Here is a 16484-nt window from a genome sequence, read left to right as displayed (position 1 = left end):
CCTCTCTTCGTATATGCTATCAAACGAAGAGTCAAAAACACCTCCTCCTCCTCCTCCTCCTCCTCCTCCTCCTCCTCCTCCTCCTCCTCCGCGAGAGCACAACAGCACGGTAAAGTTGCAGAAAGAGTCAGTCAGTCTGCCAACCAGCGACGCATGTTTTCGTAATGAGTGAAATGTGAGGGTGTGAGGGAACGCCCTGAGGCACCCCACACTCCACAACTCTTGCCGGCCAGCCACTCAACCCTCCCCTCCTCCCTTCCCCTCACCCTTCCCTTACCTTCCCTTCCCCTTCTCTTCCTTTCCCTTCCCTCTCTTCCTCTGTGCGTGAAAGTCGTAGAGAAGGTGACTGCTTTGTGTGTGTGTGTGTGTGTGTGTGTGTGTGTGTGTGTGTGTGTGTGTGTGTGTGTGTGTGTGTGTGTGTGTGTGTGTGTGTGTGTGTGATAAGGAGGCAATGCACATGCAAACGACATCCCCCAAAAAGGCACACGAATAATGATAAAACGATAAAGCAAACAGCAAGAATCAATAAAGCTTGTAGCCAAACAAATCCCACCAATAAACATGGCGGTCCAATAAGCAAACAGATAAAACAAATAAACAAGCACTTGAGTAAATACATACATAAATGATAAGGGCAAACACACACACACACACACACACACACACACACACACACACACACACACACACACACACACACACACACACACACACACACACACACACACACACACACTTTCTACCACCAGATTTCCCTTCCTTCTTAAGCCAACACCTGAAAAGAACACTAATAAACACTAACACACCTGTAATCAAAGCGACTGGGTACTCACCTGGGCAGGGCGGCGGGCGGGACAGGTGTGGGTCTTTCATTACACGTGTTTCTCGTTTTCTTTCGGCTCTTTTCACTCTCTCAGTTCTGTAGAGGGAAAATGGCGTTATTTCTCTATCCTTTTATGTTTTATGTCTAGAATTTCTCATTTTTCTTTCTTTTTCTTACTATTATTGGTTTTGTTCATTTATTTAGTATCTATGTGACTATTACTACTATTATTACTACTACTACTTCTACTACTATTACTTCAGTACTACTACTACTACTACTACTACTACTACTACTATTACTATTACTACCACTACCACTGCTGCTACCACTACTACTACTACTACTACTACTACTACTACTACTACTACTACTACTACTACTACTACTACTACTTTTACTCGTCATTGTCTGCTGACATTTACTACGATTTGATTTTCTATTTCTCATGTTAATACTTTCTTTCCAATTCTTTGTCTTCCTCTTTCCTTTTCTCATCTCCTTTCTTCTCTTCCCGCACTGTTTACCTTGTTCTCCAGTTTCCCTTCAGTCTCCACGTCTTTATCGCTATTTGCTATTATTCCTCTTTCATTAGTTGCCCTACATATCATTCTTCAACTTTCCACTAAAATGTCACCTTCTATCACTCAACTAAACTTTCCTCCTCCTCCTCCTCCTCCTCCTCCTCCTTTCATTCCTCCCCTCCTCTTCCCCTCCTTCCTTCCGCTTACCTCTGTCAAAAAAAAATTAGATATATAAAAAAAAAAAAAAATTCAGGGTTCGAGCAGATGACAGAAATGATGAGAAAACTTAGTGGGAAGCGAGTCTGTGCGAACGATCGATTGTGGGACATTTTAGAATCGGTACGTATGGAGTTTCTTTTCCGATCGTGCCGTTGTTTATTGCATCGGTCATTGCTCACTTGAACTCTGCAAAAGGTTTTAAATGTATTATAATTTTTAGAAAGCGATGGAAAAAGGTCATAAAAACATTAATACGTGTTGGATTACATTGCCAGTGTGATTAAATGTTTTATAAAGCGTTTCGTGTGTCATTTATGCTTTAAAATTAATGGCATGCGATTATTATATGTTAGAGAGCGGCGTAGGAGTGTTTTTCAAAATGTAGACTAGTCCCCGTGGAGGAGGCGAGCAAATACGGACCACAGATACGTAGTCAAAGTGGACGGACCTTAATTAAATTTTTCTATATCATAATTTAATTACTGACAAGCTCTGTGGCAATTTATGAACACCAATTCTTGCAGTAATTAATTGAAAAAAAAAGATATGGTCTAAGTCTCAATCCACGGGGGGAGAGAGAGAGAGAGAGAGAGAGAGAGAGAGAGAGAGAGAGAGAGAGAGAGAGAGAGAGAGAGAGAGAGAGAGAGAGAGAGAGAGAGAGAGAGAGAGAGAGAGAGAGAGAGAGAGAGAGAGAGAGAGAGAGAGAGAGAGAGAGAGAGAGAGAGAGATTCACACACACGTACAAAACTCCATGTACACTTCAACTAACATGAAAGTAAACAAAGACACGCCCCTCCCACTGACAATACAAAGCTACACACACACACACACACACACACACACACACACACACACACACACACACACACACACACACACACACACACACACACACACGTACACAAGTTAGACGAAGCAAAAGTACATCCGCTGTTCGCTTTTCCACACATGCACACACTCAGCGAAGCGTCCCTCTCCTCCTCCTCCTCCTCCTCTTCCTCCTCCTCCTCCTCCTCCTCCTCCTCCTCCTCCTCCTCCTCCTCCTCCTCCTCTTCCCGCCGCTGCAGGAGCAAGGCGACGTTCCAGCCAGACCAATAAAACGGGCGAGGGAGGGTCGAGGCAATATGAGCGAGGCAGGCTGGCCCTCTTCACGTGTTGCTTTGGCTCATGTGTTTATCTTCTCCTTCTCGTCTTCCCCCCTTCGCTTTATTACCCCTCCGAGGGCCCTCCAGCCATTTCGCGATCCGTACTCCCTCAGGGCCCTACCCCACGGCGCTGCCCCAAGGGGATTTTGGCTCTTACTCCTCCGGAACACAAGAGTCAATTTAAGCGCTGGGCCTCGGGCGGGGTTCGGGTATTGCAGCGCCTCAGTCATTGATTTATTGGCATTGCTGGCAAAATATGAAATCTACAGGAATCTGGCGAGGTGGGGAGGAAACCCAGAATCCCGTTTGGGTCGCGGGCCCACGTGGGGAGGAATACAAGGGGAGGATATTGAGGAGAAGGGATGACAAAGGGGAGGAAAGGAGGTAAGGGTGAGGGAGAGAGAAAGAGAGGCAGAGAGGGAGCGAGGAATTAGGACAGGTGTGTTATGAATTATTTGAGGGCCGAATATGAGAGGATAGGAGAGGCTTGGGTGCATTAAGTGCTATTATTACTATACTACTACTACTACTACTACTACTACTACTACTACTACTACTACTACTACTACTACCTTTGTTATTAATCCTCTTTCTCTCTTTCTAGTTTAATTTTGTTCTTTATCAACAATTTCTACTACTGTCTTACGAACACACACACACACACACACACACACACACACACACACACACACACACACACACACACACACACACACAAAAGAGACTATTAATCACCACCCGGCTTCCATACACACCTACTTAGCCGTACACAAATCCATTAGGGCACACCTGAGCACGCTATCCCTGGCACGCTAAGGTAACTCTCCCCCCTCACCTGCCTCCCTTACCTGCGCTTTCTAATCCGAGTGCTCAGGTGTGAAGCGAAAAAATAAACCCTTAGCATTGTCATTACGAGCATGATTGGTGTGGTGGTGGTGGGAGGGGAAGGAGGAGAGCTGTACAGGTGCGCAGTGGGTTCCTGTGTGCTAGACAAGGTGATGAATAGATAATTGACAGGTGACAGAAGAGGGTCCTCCTTAAGAGCTGACAGATTAGGACAGGTGAGGGTAGCAGGTGGGAGGTAAAAAATGAGGCGAAGGAGGGTGAGTGAGGTGAGGAGGTCAGGTGGAGGGCGAGCAAGGGAGTGTAGGAATAAATTGGTTTTGAAGAATGGATGGTGAAAAGGTACAGAAGGATGGAGATAAGGAGAGACAAGGTGGAGGTGATAAGATTAGCAGATAAAAGTGTGTGTGTGTGTGTGTGTGTTCCAATTCTGCTACGTATTTGCATATTCTACAAATCCATAACAAGGCTGCAAGAATTTATTAGGCCTACACACACACACACACACACACACACACACACACACACACACACACACACACACACACACACACACACACACACACACACACACACACACCATTCCTACAGCGATGCCTCGGGTTCTGCCTGTCCGTGTAGCGGTTGAGTAAGTGACCACCAGTGTGCATGTGTGTACAAATGTATACAGCTTTACCGCCAGTACAACCGCTTACCTATTTGCTTTTCCTGCTTGCATTCCCACGCTGGTTCCATTATGTCAATATCTAACGAATGCTTGATTTTCCTGTTCACATTTTCCACACTTCTCTTTACCCATCCTCCTCTCCCTCTCCCCCTGCATCCTCTCATCCTTCCCATGTCACTACAATCCCATAACAAAACATACAAACGCGTTACCTCACTCCCACATATCCTTGAATCCTCTTACAAAATAATATGAAGAATTCACACCTGTCTTTACGTAAACAATCACATTTACCATATTAGTTTAGATATAAATGTAATTCCCACTCTTACATAAACATAACCACATGATGTGAGTCCTTAAACATTTTTAAAAACCTCGTGTGGGAGTGTAACATGTTTAGTCAAGTTTTATAACACGATGTAGTAAATATATTCAGGTGTTCATAGTAGGTAATCCTATTTCCTGTGCTCTTGTTTCAGGGAGTGCTAGAATCTGACACGAGTTTCACCGGCGATATCTTCAAACATGACGGCTTTGGTGGTGAGTATATGAGTTATTGAATTGTGCTCTTGATAACACGTCGCATTTCCCGCCACACCGGCTCTGCTCCTCTCATTGCTAAATTAAACCTCCTGGATTTCCTGCGCGTTTTACTGACAACGGAAGACTCACGTGAAATTGGATATAATTCGCAATAGGGAATAGTACAGTTTTGAGTCCAATCGCTTCACTTGCCTTGTATACCAGTGGCAAGATTGTAGGTAGAATCATTTAGCGTATTTGATTACTGATGCAAGATTGCCAATAAATTCTATCTTGGAGTAAGGAGAATAATATAGAGTTTCATTTCTTAACGTTGGAGTTTTCCTGTAGGTAAACACGAAATTAACATCCTCGAAGTTTGGATCTAATTGGTGCTTTTTCATAAACGACCAACACTGACAACGTAAATTTTCTATGATGTAAAAATGGCAACTGAATTTTGTGTCTGTCATACTTTCAAACTGCCTCACGTATCAGCAAAGAAGACACTACAGGTTGGTGATACGATACGATACGCGTAGCTGTCACCAAGATACCCAAGTTCTAGGCAGTTACACGTCACTTGGGTGGTGATATGGGCCCTGATATGGGTACCACTATAATTAAAATCGCTTGCGCCACTAATGGTGGAAGCTGAACAGTGCTTCCCAAACTCAACTAAATAAATCTACAGGCGCTATGGGCCACAACATGAAAGAAAAAAAAAAAAAAACCGTCAGCCACTCATTCAGTCAGAGGCACCGGGAGGCTGATGAAATGATGACGATAGAAACACTTGCAGTCATGCTGAGGGTAAAACAATCGCAGTACTGATGGCAGAAGCTTTACCAGTCACGCAGGGGATCAGAGAGCGAGGCGATGAGTGCGAGCAGGGCAGATGTGCTTGAGTCGCATTATTGTTACCTGCTGTCTCCCCTCCTGGCTTCCTTCATTCTCATTCATCCTCTTCCTCCCTACTCTCAATTCCCTCGTATTGCCGGGAATGAATATATCGGCGCTGCTTCACACACCTCCAACCACTCAGCCAGTCAGTCACACGCCGGGAAAGACTGAGGAAGAAGTGATCACTGTGCTGACGCCAGGAATTTTTACCAGTCATGCGGGGATCAGTCAGTCAGTCAAGCGATCAGTCAGGCGATCAGTGAGAGCAGGGCTGGTGTGTTTGAGTCGTATTATTGTTATCTCCTGTCTCCCCTTCCTAGCTTCCTTTATTCTCATTCACCCTCTTCCTCCCGCTCTCAATTTCCTCGTTTTATTTTGGCTGTTATTCTTATTTTACATGTTTTTCTACTTCCTTCTCAAACCATTTCTTCAATAAAAGATAAAGAATATTTGTTGACAGCAGTAAAGCAAGAATAAAAAGAGAAAAATATAACTGGTATTGGTGTACAGAACTGGTGATTTTCAGGTGATCATTAGCGAATCACCGCCTTCATTGTTTTCTGTCAGGGATAAATGGAAGGATAATTTGCTTTCTAATTAATACCAATCTATAATTACCAAACAGAGAGAGAAAGAGAAATGAGCGCCTTATGATCCCGTTGTTGTGGCCCATCAAATTAATTCATCAATCAATATTCAACAAAGAGGGTTAAGATTTTTGTTTAGTCCAGCTGTTTAATATTTTCTTCATGTCAGTGTTTCAGTCAAGAGGGAGAAGCTTAAAGAAGAGTCTGTTTTAATTCTGGAGATTATTCAACATTCTCGCACCACAATCTGACATTTCCTGCTCCTCTGCCTGCTTTATCCCTCCTTTGCATGACGGTGCATGAGACAACAGAGTGACAAAAAAATAGAATAGCCCCTCCTATGTAGTCCTTCCGCACGTCGTTTTCTCTCGGCTTGTTTTCTTAATTTGTCACGTGTTCCTCTGCGGCGCCTTCGTCACCCATTCCGCTTCCGCGCCGCCGTGACCAGAACCCAGCGGCTCTTTGGTTCTGTTCTAGCACGTGTTTGGTTCTCAGTTCTCGTTAAAAATTTGAGAACTATTCAGTGTCATATTCATCCTGTGTGTGTGTGTGTGTGTGTGTGTGTGTGTGTGTGTGTGTGTGTGTGTGTGTGTGTGTGTGTGTGTGTGTGTGTGTGTGTGTGTGTGTGTGTAGGGCTCATCTGCTTCCCTCCTTCCCATTCATGCGTACACACACACACACACACACACACACACACACACACACACACACACACACACACACACACACACACACACACACTCCCCTCTCTCCCCCTTCCTGCCCATCCCTGACCCCACCCGTTCCTCCTCCTCTCTCCTCTATTTCATTACCCATCGATAGCTAAAAAAAAAGTAGTAGTAGTAGTAGTACTAGTAGTAGTAGTAGTAGTAGTAGTAGTAGTAGTAGTAGTAGTAGTAGTAGAGAAAGAATAAAATATAAAACTAATCTGAGGGAAAAAATAAATATTCACAAGGATATATAAACAAACATTTCGCAAAAATCAGAAACGATGAAAAAAAAAAAAAAAAAAAAATCTAACGAAGGATTGTTCACCTGAGAGAAGCAGGATTGAGTAAAACAGCAGCAACAGAACAGAGATAAAACAACAACCACCACCACCACAACCACAAAAGATACCAACAGATAATCACCACCACCATCACCACCACCACCACCACAGGAGATAGATAGCAACAGATAATAATGACCACCACCACCACCACCGCCACCGCCCGTCACAGCCTCACAAATACAAAAAAGCAACACAAACAAGCAGGAAATGCAGGAAGGGCGGAGTGTAACGTGTAATTAATCATGAACGTGCATATTGAGCGTACTTATTTTTTAGCCTCGGTCAGTATGTGAATAATGTCCAAAATTGAGGGATGGGGGGGGGTGTGCAGGGAGACGAGGAGGGGGGAGAGGATCAGGGGGGACAAAGGGGTGTGTAGGGGGCGCCTCTCCCTCGTGATTGTCAGAGGAAAAGCTCATAACACAGTGGCTGGGGCGCCTTTGATGTCTACAGTCTTTATCAAAATATTAAACTAAAATATGGACCCCCCAAAATGTAGGTACGGTTTTAATCCCTTTTGTTATTAGTGCTGGCTATTAGGCCTACTACTATTAGCACGGCTGCTTGTTATTACTGCTGCTGTTGTTGTTGTTGTTTTTATTGTTATTACCATCATTATTACTATCATCATTATTATTTTATTATTATTATTATTATTATTATTGGTGTTAATGTGACAATAGGAATAGTTATAGTAGCAATTTTTCTCTCTCTCTCTCTCTCTCTCTCTCTCTCTCTCTCTCTCTCTCTCTCTCTCTCTCTCTCTCATGATAATAATAATAATAATAATAATAATAATAATAATAATAATAATTAATAATAATTTATTAATAAAAATAATAAATGAATGATAAATGAATAACAGACCAGAGAGAGAGAGAGAGAGAGAGAGAGAGAGAGAGAGAGAGAGAGAGAGAGAGAGAGAGAGAGAGAGAGAGAGAGAGAGAGAGAGAGAGAGAGACATAAAAGAAAGACAAGACAACATATTAACCACCCTTCACTTCCCATCACATTTATCCCTTTATTCCCCCCCCTGTCCTTCCCTTTCTGTCCTGCCCACCACACACACACACACACACACACACACACACACACACACACACACACAGCAAAACAGTCTCTCCCACACTTACTCTCACATTTCACCTTCACGTATCCTCTGTCAGCTTCTTACTCTCGCGTTATCTTGCTCGTTAATAGACTAGCTGTTCAAGTTACAAGAGACCTCGGTATTGTCCCTCCAACACCCCAATTGAGCATTAAAAAGAAGGGGAAGGGCGAGGAGGGAAGAGCAGGAAGGGGAAAGGTGTGGGGAGGTCTCCAAATTGCCCTTCTCTATACCTCCATCTGGTCTCCGTGGTAAGCTGCTCTCTATTTCGTTCATTCCCAAAGCACTTCGATCACTGGTCTTGTTTCCGTGTGCATTGATACGCGAAGGATTGTTAAACTGGCCGTGTGGTTTCTGTACTCCCCTTTGACAGCTTTGGGTGTGATCTTTGTTTAGGAAGAAGGGAGGGAGCGAGGAAGGGAGATAGGGAGAAGGGACGAAGGGAGAAAGGCAGCGAGGGTGTCCTGGTGGTGGTGGTGGTGGTGATGGTAGTGGTGGTGGTGGTTATAGTTAAATTTACATATATTACCATGTTTTAAAAGCTCTTGTCGCCAAAAACACCAAGCTAACACCCCTCAAAAAAGACAAAAGGGTAAGAGATGGACCAAATGTTGCCTCAGTGACCTGTTTGCCTCCCTCTGTCCTCCTCCTCCTCCTCCTCCTCCTCCTCCTCCTCCTCCTCCTCCTCCTCCTCCTCCTCCTCCTCCTCCTCCTCCTCCTCCTCCTCCTCCTCTTTCTCCACGTTCCCTCCGGCGCTTTCCTCCACACCTCAGGCACTTTCTCTTTCCTCCCTCTCGGCTTCCCTCACCTCTCTTCTCCACATCTCAATTTTACTTCAACCTAACCTAATTTAACCTGACATTTTACACACAAACACACATTAAGAAAACAAGAGACAAGCTTTTCAAATACTCTCTCTCTCTCTCTCTCTCTCTCTCTCTCTCTCTCTCTCTCTCTCTCTCTCTCTCTCTCTCTCTCTCTCTCGTATCACCTGCAAGTAGCCAGGTGGAAGAAGGGGTGACAGACAGGCAGATAGACAGATAGATAGGTGGACAGGCGTAAATAATTAGCTACGAGGAGATGGAGGAGGAGTTCGGAAGGTAGACTACGAGGAGGAGGAGGAGGAGGAGGAGGAGGAGGAGGAGGAGGAGGAGGAGGAGGAGGAGGAGGTATTGGTACGTACTTTTCATTCTCAAGGACGGAAAAACAAAAATATCAGTTGATCTGAAGACGCTCGACTTTTGAACTAAATGAAGCGAGGACAGAAGAGGACAGGAGAGGACAGGCCAGGCGACACGAGGAGAGGACAAACACACCACACTATTGCCTGACAAAAGACACATTTCTACATTTTCCCGACTTTTCTACACGTTTCCTTTCGTTCCCCACAGCGCGGCAACTTTTCGCCGCACAGGGAAATGAAATGCACGTTAAATAAGTGACTGACACAAACGAAAACACGATAAATACTGAAAAATTCAACCTGAAACAAACTGAACCAGAAAGCTAAAACAAGAACATTAACTTAAAACTCAGATAAACATTAGGAAGAGAAAAATAAAACGAATGAATAAAAGAGATTAACACGGAGAGAACACACGGTAGGGAGAATGACAATCGAGAAATGAACAAGAAAGGAAGAGAAAAAAAAACAGACTAAATTCTTCAAAAACTCAAAATGAAAAAAAAAATGAAAAAAAAAAAAGAAAACGTTACGAGAAATTAGAAAACCTGAAATTAGAGATATGAGAAAAAAAAGGAAGAAGAGGCGAATGTGGAGAAAGGAGAGACAGTGATAGCTAACATAGGACAGAAAGGAAGGAGTTAGACATAAGAAACAAACACTGGAACCACTAAAGAACACAGAAAAATGGGAGAAAGGAAGAAAAAAAGGGAGAAAGGAGAGAGAGTGATAGCTAACATAGAACAGAAAGAAAGGAGTTAAGACATTAGAAACAGACACTGGAACCACGAGAGAACACAAAAAAAAACGGGAGAAAGGAAGAAAAAAAGGCGAAAATAGAGAAAATAGAGATAGTGATAGCTCATATAGACCAGAGAGGAAGGAGTTGAGGCTTCAGAAACAGTCACTGGAACCACGAGAGAACCACAAAACAAACGAAAATTAAAAAGTGATGAAAAAGAGACGAATATAGAGAGAAAACCACAAAACACAAAAAAAAGGAAAAGGAAGAAGGAAGAGGCGAATATAGAGAAAAGACAGACAGTGATAGCTAATACAAAACAGAGAGGAAGGAGTTGAGGCTTCAGAAACAATCGCTGGAACCACGAGAGAACAACACAACACAAAAAGAAAGAACAAGAGACGAATATAGAGAAAAAGGAAGACAGTGGTAGCTAATAGACCAGAGAGAAGTTGAGGCATTACAAACAGACACTCAATCCACAACAGAACCACAAAACACAAAAAAGGAAAAGAAACGAAAAAAAGACTAATATAGGGAAAAGTCAGTGATATACATAGCTAACATAGGACAGATAGAAGTTGAGGCATTACAAACAGTCACTGGAACCACAAGAGCACCACAGAGGAAGGGTAAGGGAAGGGGGTCAAAGAGAGGTGAAGGAAAACGACCCGAGGGCACAGAGGAGCAAGGCAGGGGAGGGCAGAGGGGGAGGTAGAAGGGTGACAGCTGTCCATTGTGTTAAGACGAGCGGCCTTGATAGTTCCAGAGGCTGTCCCTTCCTTCTCTGTCCCTCACGTTACATCCTTTTCTCCTCCGCGTGGCGCTGTGTAATTTGAAGGGAATCACAGGAAGACTGCCGTGAGAGAGAGAGAGAGAGAGAGAGAGAGAGAGAGAGAGAGAGAGAGAGAGAGAGAGAGAGAGAGAGAGAGAGAGAGAGAGAGAGAGAGAGAGAGAGACAGAGAGAGACAGACAGACAGAGACACACAGAGACAGAGACACACAGAGAAAGAGAGACAGCGAGACAGAAAGAGAGACAGATAGAGAGACAGACAGACAGACAGACAGACAATACCTACAATGAGGCACATGTGTATAATTTCACTCAGACTTGACAAGTGAATACAAATGATAAACAAACGAGAAAATCATACATTCTCTTCTAAACAAGGAGAGAAAAGATAGACAAAAAAAGAGAGAGAGAGAGAGAGAGAGAGAGAATATTAATGGTAGGTAAACAAAAAAAATGGCGTTTAGGTACTTGAGGTAAACTGAAATATATGCAAACAAGTAACAGAATCGAGATGAGTAGAATTGAGATCAGCTGAGTTAATTTTGTGTTACTAAGGCTTAATTATCCACTCATTTGGCCCTCTGCTCTCAGTCACACTCCCCCACACCTCATATTTAAATCCCAGGTATGTGTGTCACGAGTTAACAGCTTTCCTTGTCACATCCCACCACTGTCTGCTGTTATAATGGTTTCTGAATCCCCTTTCTCTCTCTCTCTTCGTTCCATTAACCCCTAACTTTTTTCTCTCTCTTTCCTCCAAGCCATTTTCCTGGTCCACGTATCTCCACTTACCTCCACCTCTCCCCACCGCCATTCATCTTCCTGCCCTCCACTCGTGGCTGCCTCATCTCTCCACCTCACTCCACTTCATTCCTTCATTCCCTTATGTCTTCACTTATTTCTCTACTAAAAGTTCTGGTGATAACTGAACTGAGATACGAAATACATGTTCTTATAATTCTCTTTCTCTCTCTCTCTCTCTCTCTCTCTCTCTCTCTCTCTCTCTCTCTCTCGCTCTAATAGCCACCTCATGCAACCCTGACACGTGATGCTCATTTATCTCCGCCTTCTAAATAGACCCTCATCACATGCAAGGTGTGTGTGTGTGTGTGTGTGTGTGTGTGTGTGTGTGTGTGTGTGTGTGTGTGTGTGTGTGTGTGAGAACACACACACACACACACACACACACACACACACACACACACACACACACACACACACACACACACACACACACACTTTTCTATCTCTATCCTCTATCTAACCATCCCATCCACTTTTACACACACTTTTTAAACCCATCACATCTTTTTTAACCTCTCTAAACTCTTCCCTATCCATCCTACCCTTCCATCCTATCCCATCCCATCTCGTCCCGTCCCGTCCCGTCCCGTCCCGTCGCAGCATTACTCGAGTAGCTAACATTTTTGGGATTTTAATTAAAGTGCTTAGTTTTGGGAACAAATTATCTGCTTGGGTGGGTGCGGCCGAGGGTCCTGAAGAGGCGTTCTGGTTGGAATGTTGGCCCGCGCTCCTCAACATTTTTTCAAGTAGATTCTTTGGTCGAGTTTTGATTAAATGGTTTCTTAGAGTAATTAAGACGTGATTTCTTTTTGTTTTCCTTTTTTTTGTAGGGGGGGTGTGGGGCAGTTCTCGATGGTGGTGGTCTTGTTTTTTTTGTTTTTCTTTTTATCTTCTTTTTTTTTTCGTCGGTGGTGGTGGTAGTGGTGGTGGTGGTGGTGGTGCTTCCGACCTTGATTTACGTACTTTAAGGTCAAGTTTTATGGGTTAGTGTGTGTGTGTGTGTGTGTGTGTGTGTGTGTGTGTGTGTGTGTGTGTGTGTGTGTGTGTGTGTGTGTGTGTGTGTGTGTGTGTGTGTGTGTGTGTGTGTGTGTGTGTGTGTGTGTGTGTGACGCTGGTGTATCCATTACCTTATCATCACACACCTCATCATCACCATCACCACAATCATCACCCTTTCTGGCATCTACACCCTGCTTCGCGCCGCCGCATCCTCCAATCTTCACCCTAAGGGCCCTAACACCCTAAAAACACCCTAAAACACCTTAAAACACCCCATTCGTTCCGGCTCTTTAAGTTGTGAGGTCTCCCCTTTCTCCTCTTCACTCCCCTTGTACACCAATTTCAGTTCCCTTCGCTCCCGCCTCGCCTCCCCCGTTCTCCCTCCCACGGGCGGACTCAGGAGTTGCAGGAAGAGTCTGGGACGCCACGAGGGAAAGTTCTTTGCGCCACAAGTCCTTTCACGACACGTTCTGCTCTGTGCCCGGCCGCCTCTCCCTCCTGTCCTATAACTCCAAGTACAAGGTCATGGTTCCGGAGGTGCAGCGCCGTCTATGTCCCCCAGAGTGTCTCAACGCCTCCATCCTGGGCGGCATTCTTCGTAGGTAAGCCGCCCCTACGTTCGTCCTTCCACTCGCACTTGTTTTTCCTTGCACCGCCACCACCACCGCCAGCTGAGGAGGTTTGGAGAGGCGGCGCACACCACTAGGACGCACCGGGACTACTTTCCCACCTCACCGCTGCCACACAAGAGTCACCAAGACGTTATCACCACCACCACCGACCCCGCCACCACCGCTCAAGCTCGCCAGCCTCACCCCTGTTCCTCTGTGCCCCGCCTCACCCCGCCTCACCCCGCCACCAGTCTCACATCACCCAGGGCTTCTCCTTTACGACTCCCAAGCACTGCCTCGCGAATCAAAGCTAAATTACGGCGCCGCAGGGTGAAAAACGACCTCAGTTCTGACCAAAATGACCTTCTTCGCCCTCGTACCGTTAGGAACACCACGAGTCAACCCTAACCTCACCATTACCCTGACCAACCCGACCAACCCTTAACCAACCTCCTTCCTTCAAAACTCCTCCTCCTCCTCCTCCCGTCCCATCACGTTACCCTGCCCAAGTTCTCCCGTTGCCCAGTCGCTTCACGTCCATCCCGTTCTCGCAGCACCACTCATAAGCACCTCACGCCTTGAAGTCTTCCCGGCGCCACTACGAAATCACTTTAAACATTAGAGAACATTAGAGTGAAGGCATGCATGACTGTGTAGTGATGGGTTAGTCTCACCTTCCACCCTGTAGCTCTCTATCTCTGCATGATGGCTGGCATGGACTCGAAAAACACTAAGGGCTAATGCTGCTATTGCCATTTCACTAAACTCCACTGCCTCTTACTGTCTCATTCCGCCCCTTCTGTCTGTTCCCACGTCTCTGTCCCTCTGTACCTCACACTTCCCCGTCAAGTGGCTGTGAAATTCCTCCCGTGCCTGTTGATTGGTCGTTATTGCGCCAGTCAGTGGTGGGCAGTAACCTGAAAGCACCAGCACATGTATTCCAGGGCCTGTATTCTGAAACGCTTTGCTCTCTCACGACTATTTTTCAAGGCCACAGATGATTAGCAGGGTTTTCAAGAGTGTTTCTCCAGTTAATAATATACCAATCTTGTCACTCCGCTTCTAAAATCATAAAAACTTGCTTAAAAACGCTCTTCTCTCTCACCACGACTATTTTTCAAGGCCAGAGAGATGATTAGCGGGGTTTTCAAGAGTGTTTCTCCAGTTAATAATGTAGATATCTTGTCATTCTGCCTCTAGAACCTTAAAAAATTGCTTAAAAACGCTCTTCTCTCTCAGCACGACTATTTTCCAAGGCCATAGAGATGACTAACAGGGTTTTCAAGTGTTTCTCCAGTTAATAGTGTAGAAATCTTGTCACTGCCTCTAGAACCATAAAAAAAATTAGAAACTCGTGTAAATCTAAATAAATCCTCTTGAAACAGTGTAGGTGAAACGCAAAAGTGTTTAAAAATACGAGCCCAGGAGTACAAAATGGTGTAAATCCTTAAGTTGAGCGAATCGGGCATTGCAGAGTATTGACGAGGTGTTAACGCGCCGGCAAAGAGATTGAAGCGCCCATAGCGAATCTTGTTTCCCCGTGACAAAGGGCTGATTGATTGGTGTGTGTGCATCTGTCTCGCAGCCATGTTACTCAAATGCGCCACTGAAGGATCTGCCTCGCTTCACTTTTCACGTTACAGTATTACCTTACTCTCTCTCTCTCTCTCTCTCTCTCTCTCTCTCTCTCTCTCTCTCTCTCTCTCTCTCTCTCTCTCTCTCTCTCTGTCACATACCGTCATTTCTCCATCTCGTTTATCATTTGCATTCATTTCTATCGCCATATTTACTTCCATTATTCGCTTTTACATTTTATTTATTTATTTATTTTTATATTCCCGCGTTTCTGTTCACTCGTGTTTTGCTCCCCTTCATCTTTCCTTCTCATTATAAGCTTATCGCATCTCTCTTTCTTCTTTTCTCTCCATTTTCACATCCCTTCTATCCTCCTCCCTTCCCTCCCTCACTTAAAAAGGGATAAAAAACCGTTCCCTACTCGTCCCACAAAACTCTCTCTCTCTCTCTCTCTCTCTCTCTCTCTCTCTCTCTCTCTCTCTCTCATCATCCTTCCTCTTTTTCTTTCCATCGGCTGCTTCTCGACCCTTCTCTCCCTCCTTCCCTTTCTTTCCTCCATTTCTCCTCCTCCTCCTCCTCCTCCTCCTCCTCCTCCTCCTCCTCCTCCTCCTCCTCTTCTGCCTTTCCTTCCTTCTCTCCAACTCTTCCTTCCACTAAATTTCCCCCAAATGGATATTCCTCAACCTTTTTCTTACCTGCTTCCTTCCTTCCCTCCTTCCACAAATTTTTCCTTCACCAAGCCTCCATTCCTTCCTCCCTTCCTTCTCTCCTTCCTTCCTTTGCTCTTTCTATCCTTTTATCATCTTTGCTTCTTTCCTTTTCCCTTTTCCTTGACCTAAGTTTCCTGTCTATCCTTCTATAACTTCATCCATTCAGTCTAACCTAATATTTTCCTGTCTACCTCTTTTTTTCCCTTTTCCTCTATCTCCTGTCCTTTGTCCCTTCATCTTTCCTATCTAACTTAACTTTTCCCTTTCCTCCTTTTTCCCTATTCTTATTCATGTCCTCTTCCTCCCTTACTTCTCCTCTTCCTGTCCTCTCTTCAGCTTCATCCCTCCCCCTGACATTACCTCCTCCTCTCTCCCTCCTTCCCTACCCCGGGCTGGCGACAAGGGACCGATCCTTAGAGCGTGTGGTGTCTTGCAGGGCTGAAGAGCGAGAAGAGCATGGGTGTGTCAGGAGTGCTGTCCGGAAACGACGTGTTCTGCTCAGTGCCAGGCCGCCTCTCCCTCCTCTCATCCACCTCCAAGTACAAGGTGACGGTGGCGGAGGTGCAGCGCCGCCTCTCCCCTCCTGAGTGCCTCAACGCTTCCCTCCTCGGTGGTGTGCTGCGTCGGTAAGTTTTTCACGCCCTTACACACTGTTTATTGTTTGTGTCT

The 16484-nt window shown here is 45.0% G+C and overlaps 1 protein-coding gene across 10 annotated transcripts in view; it reads left to right on the top strand.

Moving 5' to 3' along the window:
* The window catches only part of LOC123507584 (transcription factor AP-2-alpha-like), a 211590-nt gene that overhangs the window by 144283 nt on the left and 50823 nt on the right, over positions 1 to 16484 (top strand). For 8 of the 10 annotated variants that reach the window (XM_045260571.1, XM_045260569.1, XM_045260572.1 and 5 more), the window contains exons 6-7: positions 4704 to 4764; positions 13266 to 13521. In XM_045260571.1, coding sequence (XP_045116506.1) covers positions 4704 to 4764; positions 13266 to 13521 — 317 coding nt within the window. Of the gene's footprint in view, positions 1 to 4703; positions 4765 to 13265; positions 13522 to 16251; positions 16442 to 16484 lie in introns of all 10 variants that reach the window. The other 2 variants (XM_045260570.1, XM_045260568.1) reach the window with 1 other exon arrangement.

Source organism: Portunus trituberculatus, chromosome 22, assembly GCF_017591435.1.
Source record: "Portunus trituberculatus isolate SZX2019 chromosome 22, ASM1759143v1, whole genome shotgun sequence".
Lineage (NCBI taxonomy): Eukaryota > Metazoa > Arthropoda > Malacostraca > Decapoda > Portunidae > Portunus > Portunus trituberculatus.
Note: the sequence above shows the minus strand (reverse complement) of the source record. Positions and strands in the feature narration are given on the sequence as shown.